This window comes from Gigantopelta aegis, chromosome 4, assembly GCF_016097555.1.
Source record: "Gigantopelta aegis isolate Gae_Host chromosome 4, Gae_host_genome, whole genome shotgun sequence".
NCBI lineage: Eukaryota > Metazoa > Mollusca > Gastropoda > Neomphalida > Peltospiridae > Gigantopelta > Gigantopelta aegis.
The window spans coordinates 21090558-21107881 of record NC_054702.1 but is presented as its reverse complement, the minus strand read 5'-3'; the positions used below and the strand labels follow the sequence as shown (position 1 = coordinate 21107881).

Sequence of the window (17324 nt, the reverse complement as noted above, 5' to 3'; positions counted from 1 at the left end):
GACAAGGAGCGTCACCTGTACATTATGTCCTGCACGAATTACGCTTGCACTTGCACAATGTATTGCCAATAAACCAGTTTATTATAGTCACTTAGGTCCCCAGATGGAGAAACAGACAAGAAACCAGATTTCCGGTACCAGCTTCACAAATAACCAGATAGAAAACAAGAAAGGTTCCTTAATTAGACATCATTTATCTTATTAAGTAATAGCTATAACCTTTCGGGGGCGGGAATCAAAATTAAACAAGTTATCAACCACACGTGTTCCTGGTGTACATCAACCTACCTGACATGTATACGATTGTTACCAATTAGTCCGTCTGTCTGTCTTACCTTTAATGACAAGTTTATTGGAAGCAAAATTAAACATGCTAGAGCACTAGACTTTTTTAACCAATACTCATACTACAAGGGTAAAACCCTTCAAATTAGATAGCTAGGCTAGTACAACTCTCCCTCCCCCTCCCCATCTTTGTATTTCATTATAATCCAACGAGATGGGGGAGAGGTGGCTCTTGAAAGACCGTTGTGAAACACTAGAATAGGGACTTAGGACAAATAGAACAACCTTAACACCAAAGTAGGGTTCACATACAGATAGCATGCACAACCGCAACAGTACATAGGGTGCATTGACTAATGATAACAATACACCCGCCCCCATTTAATGGTCCAGCACGTACTCTAATAAGGAGCTGGGCAAAAGAATACCGGCTCCGAGTACACAATTGCACTGCACCTAGGGGAAGTTGGACAAAAGAATACCAGCTTACCCTATCCCACCCCCAATCTACACAATTGCACGGGTCTCACCTGGGTTGTCGTGCCACGACCAGAAGCGGTCAGGCCCTTTTAAGGGCCCTATAGGCAACCTAGGGAGACAGCATCATAGAGGTCTAATTAACGCGCTACTCTCGATTCACTAATGTCAAAGCCTATACTAGCTCTGGAATTTTCTTTTTGACAGACCGTTCAAAATTGCGCCCAATTACCTCAACCAAATTTGCGCACTTTTTCTCTTTGGCATAATACTTTGCGCCATTCAAAATTCCATAGCACCATCACCCCCACCCCCACCCCCTGCCAGTGCAGGCGGTCCCTCCTCTCCCCACCCCCACCTTTCCTGTCCTGGACGGAGGAGCCGGCCGAGACCGGCTCTTGCGCCCAGGACAGGCGTGCGCTACAACAGCTTGTTCTGAATGTGCACGTAAAGCCCTATGACGTGACCTGACCTTATCAGACGGTGTGATCGATTACCTTACAAAAGTGGACTGTTTCTAATTAATAATAAATTAAACAGGCAAAGAAGTTTTGATCGGACTGGTACGTCTTCGAAGATGTCTATTAAAACCGTGTTTTCCGATTTGTATAGAAAGATAAGTGCCAGTCATATATTAAAATCTTGCATGGATGCTACCGTTCTCGTAACTTTTTTCCTGGTATTATTAAACGGATCTTTCTATCAGCTACATAAGATAAATAGTAGGAATCAATATTGTGACGGTACATGTCCTTAATTTCTTTTCGCCTGTGGCGATATTAATTGTTTTAGAAGGCCGTGTGCAGTTCCAAATGCACTTAGCCCAGGTGGGCAACTTGTTACGTGATACCTTTGCGCGACGGTCATCGAGCTGTACTTCTAATACACACCTAGCCCAGGTGCGGAGCCATGTGGCTAGTTGTTACGTAATATCTCCGGTAGTGCTGTTTATGGCCAGGGGATTGCTCGCGGTATGGCGACAGCCAGTCTGACGATCAGAGAAAAATATGCCGGCATGGTGGCTGTGGAAAATCCACATGATACATGAGGTACCGCCTTGTACCCCCAGGCGATATTCGCTGTCTCTGAGAGTTTTGAATAAATAGCTAGGGTTTTAGAGATATCGAGGAGAACGATAGGAAGGCTCCAGGGGATCGCTGTCCGTCCACTGAACGATCTATATTAGTTCAGACGGGACTTTGGTAAATATATATTTTCTGCTCTGTGTATAACCTTGATGTGATTGATGTGACTTTAAATATTTTAATACTGTATTATACCAATATTATTTAGACGGTGCTGCCGGTCATCTGACGCAGTATTCTGTAGGCTCACCGTTCTGATATATATATATATATATAGCTTAGCCAGTCATCCTAAAGGACCTAGGTAAACTGTAGGTTATTGTCTTTATTGTGATAGGTACCAGTATTAATTCTGTATTACAAGGTTATTGAATGAGTAGTTAGGGTTAATTAAAAATTAACCAGTTAGGAATAGTGTTGTAATTCCTTTATTAATTAAGTTCCCCTGGAAGCGTTTCTCCATTATCGCACGTGTGTGTGTTAGCATTTCTCAATTATCACACGTGTGGGTGTTGTGTCACGGTGAAGTGATTAGCATATTGTGTAAACTAGACACCTAGATATTAACTAATTAAGTGATCAGTTCTGGGTTGTTATTATTGTTGTTATTAATTAACTACTGCGGCAGTACATTTGTCAGCGTAGGTTAATACAGATTCCAAAGTGTATTGTGTTTTTGTTGTGTTTTCTAGAGAACTAAACGTGCTATAATAATATATACCTTATATAAGATCTTATCTCTGATCGTACCTAGACGAGCCACATTAGGGTATAACCGCCCGTTACAGAGAGATCTAATAGATATACAGTTAGGAGAGATATTTGGACAATCGTGTTTTATTCAGTTACGGGTATTATAGAATCCCCGTGACAGGAGTAGAAAATTGGGGCGCTCGTCCCGGATCTGAAACGGGACATGCATATTTAAAAAAGTATTGTTTGTAAATGGGGGCTTTATAAATTAGTTTTACAAATAACTTGAAGTAGCAACGTTGTTCACATATCTAAACATGGATAAAAATTTGCTGGATAGGCCTACGCTCAGTGTAGTGGAGATTAAGCGAGCACGTAAGGCCGAGTTAGCTGAAATCGCGGGTGAGCGAGAAATTGATTTAACATCAGCTAAAACCTTAGGAGATATAAGGACAATTATTATTCAGGAAGTTTTTGGTGATAGTCCTGTTATGGAAGACAGTGAGATTGTTCCAGAGATAGAGATAAATGAGTTAAGTGTGGACAACAATTAGCTTTTAAAAAGCTTGAGTACGAAAGAGAAGAATGTGCATTAGATAGAGAGAGAGAGAGAGAGAGAGAGAGAGAGAGAGAGAGAGAGAGAGAGAGAGAGAGAGAGAGAGAGAGAGAGAGAGAGAGATAGAGAGAGAGAGAGAGAGAGAGAGAGAGAGAGAGAGAGAGAGAGAGAGAGAGAGAGAGAGAGAGAGAGAGAGAGAGAGAGAGAGAAAGAGAAGAAAGGGATAGAGAAGATAGAGAAGAGAGAGAGAAGAGAGAGAGAGAGAGAGAGAGAGAGAGAGAGAAGCGAGAGAAGAGGAGAGAGAGAGATAGGGATAGAGAATTCCAGTTAGCAAAATTAAAAGTGGAACATGAGTTAAAGATGAATACTGAAGAAGTTAGACGGGAAGCCGGAAATGTCGGAGGCGTATAGATCAGTGCCGGTATTTGATGACCAGGAGGTAGATATGTTCTTCCAACTTTTTGAACGGGCCGCTAAGCAGCTAAATTGGCCGCAGTCTAAGTGGACATTGTTAGCCGTGTCTACGTTTAAGGGGAAGGCTAGTGTAGCTTATAATTCAATGAGTGATGAGCGAGCAAGTCAGTACGACCTAGTTAAGGCGGCAGTGTTGAGGGCGTATGAATTACGACCTGAGGATTATCGTTTACGGTATAGCGAGTTGAGAAAAACGCAGGGTCAGTCTTATAGTGAGTTTGTGGCTAAGAAGGCAGGGATGTTTGATAAATGGGTGGTGTATCATCAGGTAGAGTCATATACCGAGTTACGGGAGTTGTTGATCTTACAGGACATTAAAAATGGATTACCAGTTAGCTTACGTATTCATTTAGAGGATCGTGATGTCAAAAAGATAGAGGAGGCAGGCATAGTGGCAGATGACTACGTGTTAATACACAAGGCTCAGGCAGTATAGGGTAGCTCTATACAACAGGGTGATAATAAGAAATTTCAGCCAGGTTTTTCCCGGGAAAGTAACTATCGGGGAGAGTCATCTAGTTGGTCAGCTAGTCAGGCAAGGAATGCACCTGGTGTGCAAAGTAAGGATAAACCTGCATTATCAGCCAATGCACGAACTTTTCGTCCACATTGCAGTTACTGTAAAAAGGATAACCATCTTATCGGGGACTGTTTTAAAAGGAAACGCGATAATGCGCAAGTGGTCGGTTTAGTGAGGTCAGCTCCGTTAGCGAGAGAGTTAATGGTTAGTCCCATGGCAGAGAAAGTAAACCCGTATGTGTCCACTGGTATGGTTTGTGATGTGAAACAAGAATTGAGTCCTAAGGCAATATCAATCTATCGAGATACAGGCTGTAGGCAGTCGCTGATCACGTCGGAGTGTTTAGCTGGTATTAAGAATTCAGATACAGGACGTAGTTTGGCTTTAACCTCAGTTACTGGAGAAAAAATGGTTGTCCGGTTACATAAGGTTTTCTTGTGTTCGAAGTTTGTGACGGGACCAGTCGTTATGGGTGTTGTGAAGGACTTGCCTGTTGAAAACATAGGAGTTTTGTTGGGTAATGATTTGACTAGTCAGTGTTGTCAGCCGAAATGTGACCAATTGTTAATTGAAGACAGCCCTTTACCAACAGAAGAGAGTGCGGTTGGTGAGATTAGATATCCTGCGTGTGTAAAGACTAGGGCTATGGCCAGAAAGGTAACACAAGACGCAGAGGATATTTGTGATTTGTCTGATACGTGTGTGAGCCATGAACTTGGAGTGGACGAGGTTATCAGTAAAATGGTAGATAAGTCAACTGAGGAATTAAATGTGGTGGAACCTGTTGATCTCCCGCAGAGGGGAATTGAACCAGTTGTGTTTGATAGAGGGGACTCACCTTGTAATAGACAAGAGTTAATTCTAGAGCAGGGGGCTGATCCAAAATTGTTGGCAGCTCGCACTACATTGTTAACAGAGGGTGAGATGGAGGATCAGAAGTCAGGTTATGATATGGACAAGGGAGTATTAATGAATAAGAGAGTTAGAGATAGGAAGGCCAGGAAGCAACTGAGCCATGCTCAGAGCAAAATAAAATCAGTGTTTGATAGGAAGACTAGGAGTCGGGAATTTACACCAGGGGATAAGGTGCTGCTGTACCTTCCCATTAAACGGGGTTCTGTGCAGAACAGGTATTTCGGGCCCTATGTTGTGCACAAACGGATTAATGAGACAGGGTATGTGATAAACACTCCTGATAGGGTTAGGAAAAGTAGGTATTGTCACATCAATTTGCTAAAAGGTTATTTTGACAGACTGCCGATAGTTTCAGTGCTACCCGTCCAAACTGAGAGTCACTCAATTTCCTGTGATGACGTCAAGACTGCAGAGATCAAATTAACCAACAGCCAGATTCTAGCAGACTTGAACCCCCAGCGAGAAAAGCTGACTACATTGATACCAGACAATGTTTCCATTTGTCAGAACCTTCCAACGATTACCAACACCTCTAGCCAGGATGTGCGCTTGGAACCCAACGCTACCCCGATTCGACAGCATGCCTATCGGAGAAAACCTGGAAAACGTGCGCCACTGAAAAAGAAGGAAACGAAGTCCCAGTGGTCAGATGAATGCGAGAAGTCATTCAACCGTCTCAAGCAGATGCGCTACTCGTCTCCCGTGATGGCAGCACCAGACTACCGAATGCCTTTCAAGCTAGCTGTGGATGCCAGTGACGTGGGAGCTGGAGCTGTGCTGTTCCAGGAAGACGAAAATGGACTGGACCATCCTGTAAGTTTCTTCTCCAAAAAGTTTGACAAACACCAGGTGAACTATTCCACTATAGAGAAGGAAGCTTTGGCCATGGTACAAGCTCTGAAGCATTTTCAGATCTACGTGAAATCGGCAGTGCATCAAGTGGTGGTCTTTACTGATCATAATCCGCTTACTTTCATTCACAGAATGAAAGCCACCAACCAGAGAGTTTTGAGGTGGAGTCTTCTTCTGCAAGAATACCCAATTACCATTGAACATATCAAGGGCACATCCAATGTAATCGCTGATGCCCTGTCCCGAAGTTGAACGTTATGATAATGTGTTGACATTCTTGATTTCTGTTTTGTTTTTATATATTTTATTTGTATACCAGGGACTCAGAGACTCAGTGTGATTACTGGTAGTCACCTTATTATTACATGTGTTATAAATGTCCGTATGCGTCGGTTAACGCACCTTTTTGTTTTAATGCAGTATATTTCCCTATTCCTAGAGTAGAGGAAATATCCTTTTTGAGGTGGGGGTGTGTGACGGTACATGCTCTTAATTTCTTTTCGCCTGTGGCGATATTAATTGTTTTAGAAGGCCGTGTGCAGTTCCAAATGCACTTAGCCCAGGTGGGCAACTTGTTACGTGATACCTTTGCGCGACGGTCATCGAGCTGTACTTCTAATACACACCCAGCCGAGGTGCGGAGCCATGTGGCTAGTAGTAACGTAATATCTCCGGTAGTGCTGTTTATGGCCAGGGGATTGCTCGCGGTATGGCGACAGCCAGTCTGACGATCAGAGAAAAATATGGTGGCTGTGGAAAATCCACATGATACGTGAGGTACCGCCTTGTACCCCCAGGCGATATTCGCTGTCTCTGAGAGTTTTGAATAAATAGCTAGAGTTTTAGAGATATCGAGGAGAACGATAGGAAGGCTCCAGGGGATCGCTGTCCGTCCACTGAACGATCTATATTAGTTCAGACGGGACTTTGGTAAATATATATTTTCTGCTCTGTGTATAACCTTGATGTGATTGATGTGACTTTAAATATTTTAATACTGTATTATACCAATATTATTTAGACGGTGCTGCCGGTCATCTGACGCAGTATTCTGTAGGCTCACCGTTCTGATATATATATATAAAGCTTAGCCAGTCATCCTAAAGGACCTAGGTAAACTGTAGGTTATTGTCTTTATTGTGATAGGTACCAGTATTAATTCTGTATTATAAGGTTATTGAATGAGTAGTTAGGGTTAATTAAAAATTAACCAGTTAGGAATAGTGTTGTAATTCCTTTATTAATTAAGTTCCCCTGGAAGCGTTTCTCCATTATCGCACGTGTGTGTGTTAGCATTTCTCAATTATCACACGTGTGGGTGTGGTGTCACGGTGAAGTGATTAGCATATTGTGTAAACTAGACACCTAGATATTAACTAATTAAGTGATCAGTTCTGGGTTGTTATTATTGTTGTTATTAATTAACTACTGCGGCAGTACATTTGTCAGCGTAGGTTAATACAGATTCCAAAGTGTATTGTGTTTTTGTTGTGTTTTCTAGTGAACTAAACGTGCTATAATAATATATACCTTATATAAGATCTTATCTCTGATCGTACCTAGACGAGCCACATTAGGGTATAACCACCCGTTACAGAGAGATCTAATAGATATACAGTTAGGAGAGATATTTGGACAATCGTGTTTTATTCAGTTACGGGTATTATAGAATCCTCGTGACAAATATACAAAATTATTTTACGTGCGCTGTTTGTTAAGTGTAACGTGCGTTATTTTTCACACTCGCCAGATTGAAATTATGTTCGCTGTATGAGCGCGATCGCACCCGCGCACCTTAAAAAGCAAGGTCTGTATTAGGACGGCAAGAAATGTACTGCCCTTATCCAAAAACATTTATCAATGCACCAATAGGGTCAAAAAACAGCAAAAGTCCGTAAAATGTTACCAAGTGCTTGAATTTTCTGTTTATTATCCAATTTAGCTGTTTACTAATATAGTTCAATTCAGTCTTTCTGCAGGGGGATATTATTACAGAATACCTTTCGAGCTCCCAAAGCACCACAAACAAATTTATTATAAACATTAATTTTTGTATTCAGAACATTTTTCATTTTAAGTCTGTTAGGTTCACATCTGTATTTGTTTGGCAGACATTTGATTCTTAAATCATTATACAATGTACATAAATAAAACCATAGATTAAGTAACGTCAATAACTCGTTCAGATAATATTACTTGATTTTCATAGACAAGATGTTACCTTATTTCTCAATCTTGTTTTGTATACACTGATATGAATAGATGAAATGCATTACATTTTGATTACCGGTGCATCAACCCAAACTGTTTGGTTTGTATTCGTTGCCATTATGTGAAATTCTCTTAATTATACTAAATCATTGAACTCGAATTTAGATAAAGTTCATTATACTGATAAGATCAGTATTGCAACTGTCGGTTGAGTGCTCGCTTGAGGTGCTTGCGTCGCAGGATCGAATCACCTCGGATCGGAGGATCCATTCAACTGACTGGATTTTTTCTCGTTCCAACCAGTGCACCACAGCTGGCCAAAGGCCGTGGTATGTGCTTTCCTGTCTGCGGAAAAGTGCATATAAAAGATCCCTTGTTGCCTTAGGAAAAATGTAACGGGTTTCCTCTGATGACTACTGAGTCAGAATTACCAAATGTTTGACATCTAATAGTCGTTGATTAATTAATCAATGTGCTCTAGTGGTGTCGTTAAACAAAACAAACTCTTGTTTTTTGCTAGTGAATTTCAGATTATTTCTTATATCAACAGCTATGATCTGTGATTAGTCGTGGATCACCCGGACAACATATTAGACCTGCAGTGAACAAACTTACTAAATTAAAAATACAACAAAGTAAAACAGTTACGTGCAATCATCTTTATTCAGTTAAACATCAATTTGAGAAAAAGGGCTTAGCAGTTAACTGCCTTGTATAATATTACGTGACAGATGTTAGGAAGTAATAATGAGTTTAACAAACATAGCTATGGTTCCACTTCCCATGTCCATGAACATCTTCTTTGCTTCTGCCCCCAGACAAGCGGCGCTGGGCAACGAAAAAGAAAGGCTTTCTCATTTGCGCACCGGTAGAAGCGACTTGGGTTCGAGGGATGTGGTACAAAATTGTCCGCTCCAGGCGGACAGGTGTCTGAAAACAAACAGAAAATCAATGCTATAATGTAATATTATTTTTACGTATGTTCGGAATATATTATTTTTACATATTTATTTGGCATTGATAGTGCCATTGTATGTGTTCAAAAGGGCAGCACTTGCAGGGTCATGAGGGTATATTGAGAGACAGGTGGAAGAATTGTTTTAGGTGGCTATGCTTTCTCTTTCCCGACTCTACGTTTTGGTAAATACAGATTTTAAATGGTAGACTTCAGATGATTGCCCCTACGCGTGCTGTAACCTCACCGTGGTGCAGGGGTGTAACATTATTTTTGAGAATGGCCAATACAGCACAAATTGAAATTTTGAGTAAAAGTCAGTATCTATCTGTGATATTTGTATTTGTGCACAGTTCTTTACACTGTTTTTATTTAAATCTTGAATTTTTGTATTGATATTGATCATCCAATAGCCGATGTATTTTTCTTGCTGGGGTGTCGTTAAACATTCATTCATTCATTCAGATGATTGCACTCCACTTACAGTGCACACACTGTGTTCGAGGATCCTTCTACAGAATAAATGAATGGGTCAAGTATGTATGACCGATGCGAGCACGACATAAGACTATTTCACCATTCCTGCACCGCCTATAGGAAGACTGCCACTCCCAAAATAGAAGCAAACGATGTTATTCATCAAATTAGACCCCAGCGCGTGCTGTAACCTCACCGTGGTGCAGGGGTGTAACATTCTCTTTGAGAATGGCCAATACAGCACAAATCCCTTTGGGGTTTTTTCGAGATATAATTTAAATTTTGAGTAAAAGTCAGTATCTATCTGTGATATTTGTATTTTTGCACAGTTCTTTACATTGTTTTTATTTAAATTTAGAATTTTTATATTGATGTTGATCATCACTTTATTTGTTTGCATTACCATAGTTTGACACCTAATAGCCGATGTATTTTTCGTGCTGGGGTGTTGTTAAACAGTCATTCATTCATTCATTCATCAAATTAGAAAACAATCTTCCGGTGATTTACCTATATGTACTGATATTGACATTTTAAAGTGCCTAATCTACCATTTAAAAAGTACATATAAAAAGGTTAGTTTGTTTTGTTTAACGACACCACTAGAGCATATTGGTTTCTTCATCATCGCTTGTGGATGTCAAACATTTGGTAATTGCGATATATAGTCTTAGAGAGGAAACCCGCTACATTTTTCCATTAGTATCATGGAACGATAAATAGCCCGATGGGCCCACCATTTGGGATCGATCCCAGACTGACAGCGCATCAAGTGAGCGCTTTACCACTGCGCTACGTCCCGCCCCATATATAAAAATGTAGAAAGCTGAAAATGGGAGGCCTAGCCCCTGAAATGACAAATCCGCCTATATATCGGCTTACCAACACCCACCTCCGAATTGCAACCACCTTGCATGTACTGCCCCTTTGAAAATAGCACAAATCAAACAGTCCGAGCTTAAACTGGACTGAAAGGTCGTTAGATAAATATGTTTTCTTCTTTTCTTTTTTTCCTTTTTGGTGCAATTGAATGATCACCTCGGGGGTGGGACGTAGCCCAGTGTTAAAGCGGTCGCTTGATGCGCGGTCGGTCTGGGATCAATCCCCGTCGGTGTGCCCACTGGACTATTTCTCGCTCCAGCCAATGCACCACGACTGGTATATCAAATGCCATGGTATGTGCTTGCCTGTCTATGTGATGGTGCATATAAAAGATCCCTTGCTACCAATAGGAAAATGTAGAGGGTTTCCTCTTTAAGACTATATGTGTCAAAATTACCATAAATTAGGACATCCAATAGCCGATGATTAATAAATCAATGTGCTCTAGTGGTGTCGTTAAACAAAAGAAACGTTTACTTTTAACTTTAACTTAACCGTCACTTACAGATAAAGGAAGAAAATGAAGGAAATAGTTTATTTAACGACGCACTCACCACATTTTATTTACGGTTATATGGCCTCGGATATATGGTTAAGGACACACAGATATTGAGGGAGGAAACCCGCTATCGCCACTTTATGGGCTACTCTTTACGATTACCAGCAAAGGATCTTTTATATGCACCATCTCATTGACAGGATAGCATTTACCACGGCCTTTGATGTACCAGTCGTGGTGCACTGGCTGGAGCGAGAAATAGCCCAATGGGCCCACTGACGGAGATCGATCCCAAACAGGCAGCGCACCAAGCAAGCGCTTTACCACTGGGCTACGTCTCGCCCCTCTCTCAGATAAGTTACGTACCTCCGCACGGTTGGGTGTTACATGTTACGTTTCTTCTATTAGGAGGTGGAACACTACTGCATGTAAAATATTCGACGCATTTCACCCGCTGAATCTGTGGCATGAGACCTGTTCCGCAGAGCACAGAGCACTCCTCTTCATTTTCCCAGTCAGCCACGTAATAAGAAGGCGGCCCCATCCTATGCGATATAAAACACTTGAACAATACATAATACACGGCCGAGTCGAAAGGTATCATGTGTAGTTACCCGTATTTCTGAATTATGAATCTGTATTATATTAATAATACTAATATAAAAGTATTATATATGAATTATTGACTGAAACATATGTTATTGCATATATATCGGGTGATTCCCAAAAACAAATCCTACTTTTTAAAGTTTAATAGCGAAAAAAAGTATGCGAACCATAGAATATTGATATTTTGAACAAATGCCTAATTTATTATATTTTTTGTTTTGATGGTGAAATTTTCATTTTGATGCCAGGTTTACTTTTGAAATAGTGCGCATTGCAACAACATTTTTCATAATTCTAAAAACGCACGTTCGTCTGAGAAGTAATGGTTTTATTTAACACTTTTATTTATTATACAATTGTTACGCAATATACATAGGAGGTTGAAATATGTGCAGCGTGGCCCCCAAAATGGAACTGTTTTCTTCTTAAAGTGACAGACCCTAGTTTTTAAACACTATAACGTATTTTTCACTATCAAAGCAGGGGTTTTTTCATTTAAATTAGACGTCCTTACATTTTATTATTTAGAATATTAATTTTCGTACACCTGAAGTGGTTCTGGTCATCCGGGTTTGGTAATACCCCCAAATGCATTTTTCATAATTCTAAAATACACACGTTCGTCTGTGCAATAATTGTTATCGAGACCAGCTCTAGTTATTTTTTACGGTATTTCTCCGTTTAAACATCAAAGACTTCTCTCTGTTATGATCTTATCCAAATGTGTTGCAGGTTTGTAGATTAACAAAACTTAGTGTCCATTTCCACGGGTTGAAACTAGGGTCTGTTCCTTAATGTCACGTCTGCAGTAAATGTTTTACAATGTAAGAATAAAGGGTTTTATGCAATTGCAACTTACTGGGAATGATGCTGACCATTGACATTTACAGTGGCCGAGAGTGTAACTACCAAAGCAACACACAAAAGCAGCATCTGTAAAATACAAAGTCAGATAGGCAAGCCATGATGGGAAAGGAAATAAATATTTGTTTAGGCGTTGAAAAAAAGTTTACGGGAAGCCGACTCTAAGTAGGACTAAAAACACACCGGATCTGGGTCTGGCAAGAATGGTATCAGTCCAAAATGAAATACACTAAAGCTATGTTTCCATTAATGCGGCTGCGACCCGGGTGCGTCCGATTGCGGTGCGGGTGCTTGCGTTTGTTGCGTTTCCATTAATGCGGCTACTGACTGCGATTACTCCAGTAATTACATTCAAGATGCAAACACTGCAACATCACTTATTATTTGAAAAATAGCTTATTATGATAGTCGCAACGTACAATTTGATACAGAAAAAGATTTTAAAAAACAAAACAACAAATAACAAACAAACAAACAAAAGGATGCGCCATTGTTAAAAATTAGAACAAACAAGGAGTATACCAGAACCATATAGGTCTATGCATTTTCATGTTTTCATATATTAATAATATTTTTATTGACTTCGGTAAATATTTTTGTACTTAGGAAATACAAATATTTATTAGATCGACAAACTTTAATGAAAATATATGTAACTTTTATCCGGCCGGTATTAGAATATGCATCGGAAATATGGGATGGCTGTTCTTTAGTCGAGGAACACATTGTTGAAAAGGTACAATTAAAAGCCGCTAGTTAATCACGAGTTTGCCTAAATTTGCATCCATAAATTCTTTGTACTACAAAACTGGATAGCAACACTTATTTCCAGGCGTAAATTCAAAAAGCTGTGCACAATATTTAAAACAATGAAAGGTATGGCTCCTGATTTTATGATACACAGTATCCCACAAACAGTTGAACAAAGTCCCTTATATGCTGAGAAATCGAAATGATACTGTTTAACCCCTTTCTAGAACTAATTTACTCCAATCATTATTTATTCATTCGACCATAAAACTTTGGAACAACATATGAGCTCTAATTCGAAATTGTCAAAACATAATTTCATTTAAAAAAAAAGAAATAAAACCCGATGTCCCATGCGTTGCACCACAATTATTCATTTTCTAATAGAAGAGAAAATGTATTGCATACCAAGTTAAAACACGGGTATAGTTATTTAAAAGCAGAGTTGGCCTTAGCACCGATTCTTCCTGTAGTTGTTGATATAATTTCGAGTACAATTTTAATATTTTTCTGTGATTACATTTTATATGAAATGCAAAGACGCACGCTGAAGAATTCATTGCAAAGATTTCAGCCAATAGATTTACAACCGGTTTTAAATGGTAAAAGTGCTCTAAGTGAAGACAATAAAGACATATTTGTTCATGTACATAAGTATATATATATATATATATATATATATATATATATATTGTAAAGCTCGAGGATGGGGATCTGTACAGTCATGCACGCGCTTTAAATTTGGTCTAGTATAAGTTCGATAAGTTTTTCAACATTAAGTGTCATTGAACGTACACGAGACTTAGTTAGAATTTGGGGGGCAAGCCCTGCGTTCTAGGGGAATCCTCTGTGCATTTCTTATGCGGGCTAGCTGGAATCGCTCCATGATCCGATAGAAAAAAATCGCATGCGTTCCCGTGCGGGCGCCGGACGGAAATCGCATTAATGGAAACACTAACTATCAAAACAATGTTATGCGATATTTGACGCACCCGTACCCGGACCGCACCCGCACCGCAACCGCATTAATGGAAACATAGCTTAAGTCGAATATAACAAAACACATCGCGTCTGTATTGGCTCGAACTACAGATCTGGAAACAGACGACATAGAAGCTATTTCTCGTTTCAGCCAGTGCACCATGACTGGTATATCAAAGGCCGTGGTATGTATTTCCCTGTCTGTGGGATGGTGCATATAAAAGATCCATTGCTGCTAATCGGAAAGAGTAGCCCATGAAGTGGCGACAGCGGGTTTCCTCTCTCAATATTTGTGTGATCCTTAACCATATGTCTGACGCCATATAACCGTAAATAAAATGGGTTGAGTGCGTCGTTAACTAAAACATGTCTTTCTTTCTTTTTATCTCTATTGTTAAAATATCCCTTTTATATAATAGTAAACATGTACCGTGGCCGTTGAATACAGGTATTTTAGCAATTTGGGAATGAATGAATGAATGTTTAACGACACCCCAGCAAGAATCTCATCCCACCCCACCCCAGCTGTTGGCATCTTCGACGCCTGTCGTACATTCATTTTGTGTATATTGTAAAAGTAAGTAAATAAAACAAAAAGGATCATCCAGATGAATTTGAAATATATGCTTGGGAATATAGGCTACATCTATTTATTGACAGAAAAGAAAGCGAAAAAAGAAGGCATTTGGATATATATATATACCAGGTATCTATATATATATATATATATATATATATATATATATATATATAAAACAAAAAATAACGTTGACGTATTTTACAGATGTCAAAATATGGCGGAACGTAACAAACAAATAAAACACTGAATGCCGAATAACACTAGAAGTACATATGTTTTACACAAAATTATTTACGCTTCGCACCACTACTTTCGCCACCCACCCCCATTTCTGGAGCCTACACAAGATTGCTTGGATGACAAAAAAGCAGAACTTTTTAAAACCGATCTGGCAAACCCCAGATTGATCGATCTGTGATGTATCAATTTTTAACATAACTAAATCACTGGTAATTGATAAACATTAACTGATACATAAACAGAAAAGCTAAAGTTTGACACAATTCACGCCTTTGAGAGCAAAAACAAACAGCGCTAACAATTATTACAATGCTCTGTAATTAAGTATTACGTAGCGAGACTCTCAATTCAATTCTTTATTCGCTCAGACCATATACGTGGTACATGAGGTAATATAATAATATAATATTTACAAAGTGAGCAAGTTACAAACATATACACATAACATTTGGAGAACAAAGTATAATAAATAAATAATATAGTAAATGCATTCTTGTTAAACCTTGTTTAATGTAATCACATAGTTTTATTAATACATGTTTACTCTGCTTATTAAAAAGTATATTCATTTTTTTAACATTTGGCTGTATATAATAATAATTAGATAAATATGGTATTCTAATATCATTTAGTGCTTCACATTCAAATAAAAAGTGAAATTCGTCACCAATACAACCACTATTACATATATTACATAATCTTTCTTCCTTTGGTAAATGAGTCCATATTCCTATTTCAACGGATAGTCTGTGGTTAGCAGGTCTACATCTGGTAAATATAATTCTTCGTTTCAAAGGGAGTATGTCTAGATATGGTTCATATGAATGTTCATTTTTAAATAATCTATAAATGATACCTTTTGGTGAGTTTTCTAGAGAACTGTTCCATTCCTGTATATACATATCGCGATAAATTCTTTTAATTTTTTGTGCTAAACATTTTCTATTGACATTAATATAAAATTGGTTTAACCAAATATAGTTTAGACCAGCTAGATCTAAAATATTGTTCACTTTACACAACCATCTAGATTTTGGTACAAACTGAACATAAATTTGTATATAATGGCAGACATTTTCTGCTCTTTGCAGTCGATATTCCGTTTCCAATAGCTAATAATTCTACTATATATTGTATATTTTACGGGAAATCTCCCGAGCTCACCATATATCATAAAGCTTGGGGTACTGTTTTTAACACTAAGAATGCGTTTACAAAATGATAAATGAACTCTTTCTATATCGTCTAACTTCTCCAAACCCCACACATCACAACAATACAGTAAAATCGGTAACACAAGACTATTGAATAATTTCAGTTGTAAATCTAAAGGTAAGTTATGTCGTCTTGCTTTTCTAAATACACCATACATAGCTTTAGTACCTTATTCTATTAAATGTTTCTTTGCTGTAAAACATCTACAATTATATGTAAATGTAATACCAAGGTATGTATAGCTATCAACAATGTCAACGGATTCATCACACAATACAATTCTGGGTATCCTTTTACTTTTTCGTTTACAAAATATCATTATTTTACTCTTTGATGTATTTACACAAAACTTCCATTATCACCCTAATCCTCATCAGCCAAGACCACGCGAGGGAGACGCGTTTCGTTTGTTTGACACGATTGACAATACATTCGTCTTTAAAATACTATCAGCTACGAGAGTTGGATAAACCTACACGCATCGAGTTTTAGAGGTGCATACTCTATTAAATCTTTATGGCGGGACCAAAGAATTAGGTCGAGAGATCGAGGTTATCGAGTTTTAGAGGTGCATACTCTATTAAATCTTTATGGCGGGACCAAAGAATTAGGTCGAGAGATCCAGGTTATCGAGTTTTAGAGGTGCATACTCTATTAAATCTTTATGGCGGGACCAAAGAATTAGGTCGAGAGATTGAGGTTATCGAGTTTTAGAGGTGCATACTCTATTAAATCTTTATGGCGGGACCAAAGAATTAGGTCGAGAGATCGAGGTTATCGAGTTTTCGAAGGTCGTTATTAGTTTTCGAGAGATCGAAGGTGGAGTGATCGAAGTTTGACTGTATATATATTACTTTAAAGAATTATATAAGTACTTTACCTTGAATACAAACCAGCTCTAACGTCGTTCGAGATTCGTATTTGTAGAGATGTGAAACATGCACAATTGTGCTTATATTTATATTGCCCGTCTGCATCATTAGTGTAGAAACAGGTGTTTTATAGGTGTTCAATATAGATGTTGAAAACACAAAACAAACACCTTTCATGATTAGTTGTGGACGAGGTGCCAACGTCACTTAGTACTTGTGACTGTAAACGTTAAAAGTCTGCAACACGTGTAGCCACTCTCTATACTCTGACACCCACTAAAACTCCAATCTGCAGTAACGGACTGGTGGATCAGATGTGTGGGCTGAAGGTC

The 17324-nt window shown here is 38.8% G+C and overlaps 1 protein-coding gene across 1 annotated transcript; it reads right to left on the bottom strand.

Moving 5' to 3' along the window:
• Window positions 1-8712: 8712 nt before the first annotated feature.
• LOC121372127 lies at window positions 8713-17089 on the bottom strand. The gene is made up of 4 exons (XM_041498391.1): window positions 17001-17089; window positions 12350-12423; window positions 11248-11426; window positions 8713-8998 (listed from the first exon to the last, which is right to left on the bottom strand). The coding sequence occupies exons 2-4, from the start codon at window positions 12421-12423 to the stop codon at window positions 8835-8837; spliced, it is 417 nt and encodes a 138-aa protein (XP_041354325.1). The 5' UTR covers window positions 17001-17089; the 3' UTR covers window positions 8713-8834.
• Between the last annotated feature and the right edge of the window lie 235 nt (window positions 17090-17324).

Coding starts and splice junctions, on each gene's coding strand:
- LOC121372127 (XM_041498391.1), bottom strand. CDS start 12,423: ATGCTGCTTTTGTGTGTTGCTTTGGTAGTTACACTCTCGGCCACTGTA. Junction 11,427..12,349: donor AATGGTCAGCATCATTCCCA/GTAAGTTGCAAT, acceptor TATATCGCATAG/GATGGGGCCGCCTTCTTATT. Junction 8,999..11,247: donor TAACACCCAACCGTGCGGAG/GTACGTAACTTA, acceptor GTTTGTTTTCAG/ACACCTGTCCGCCTGGAGCG.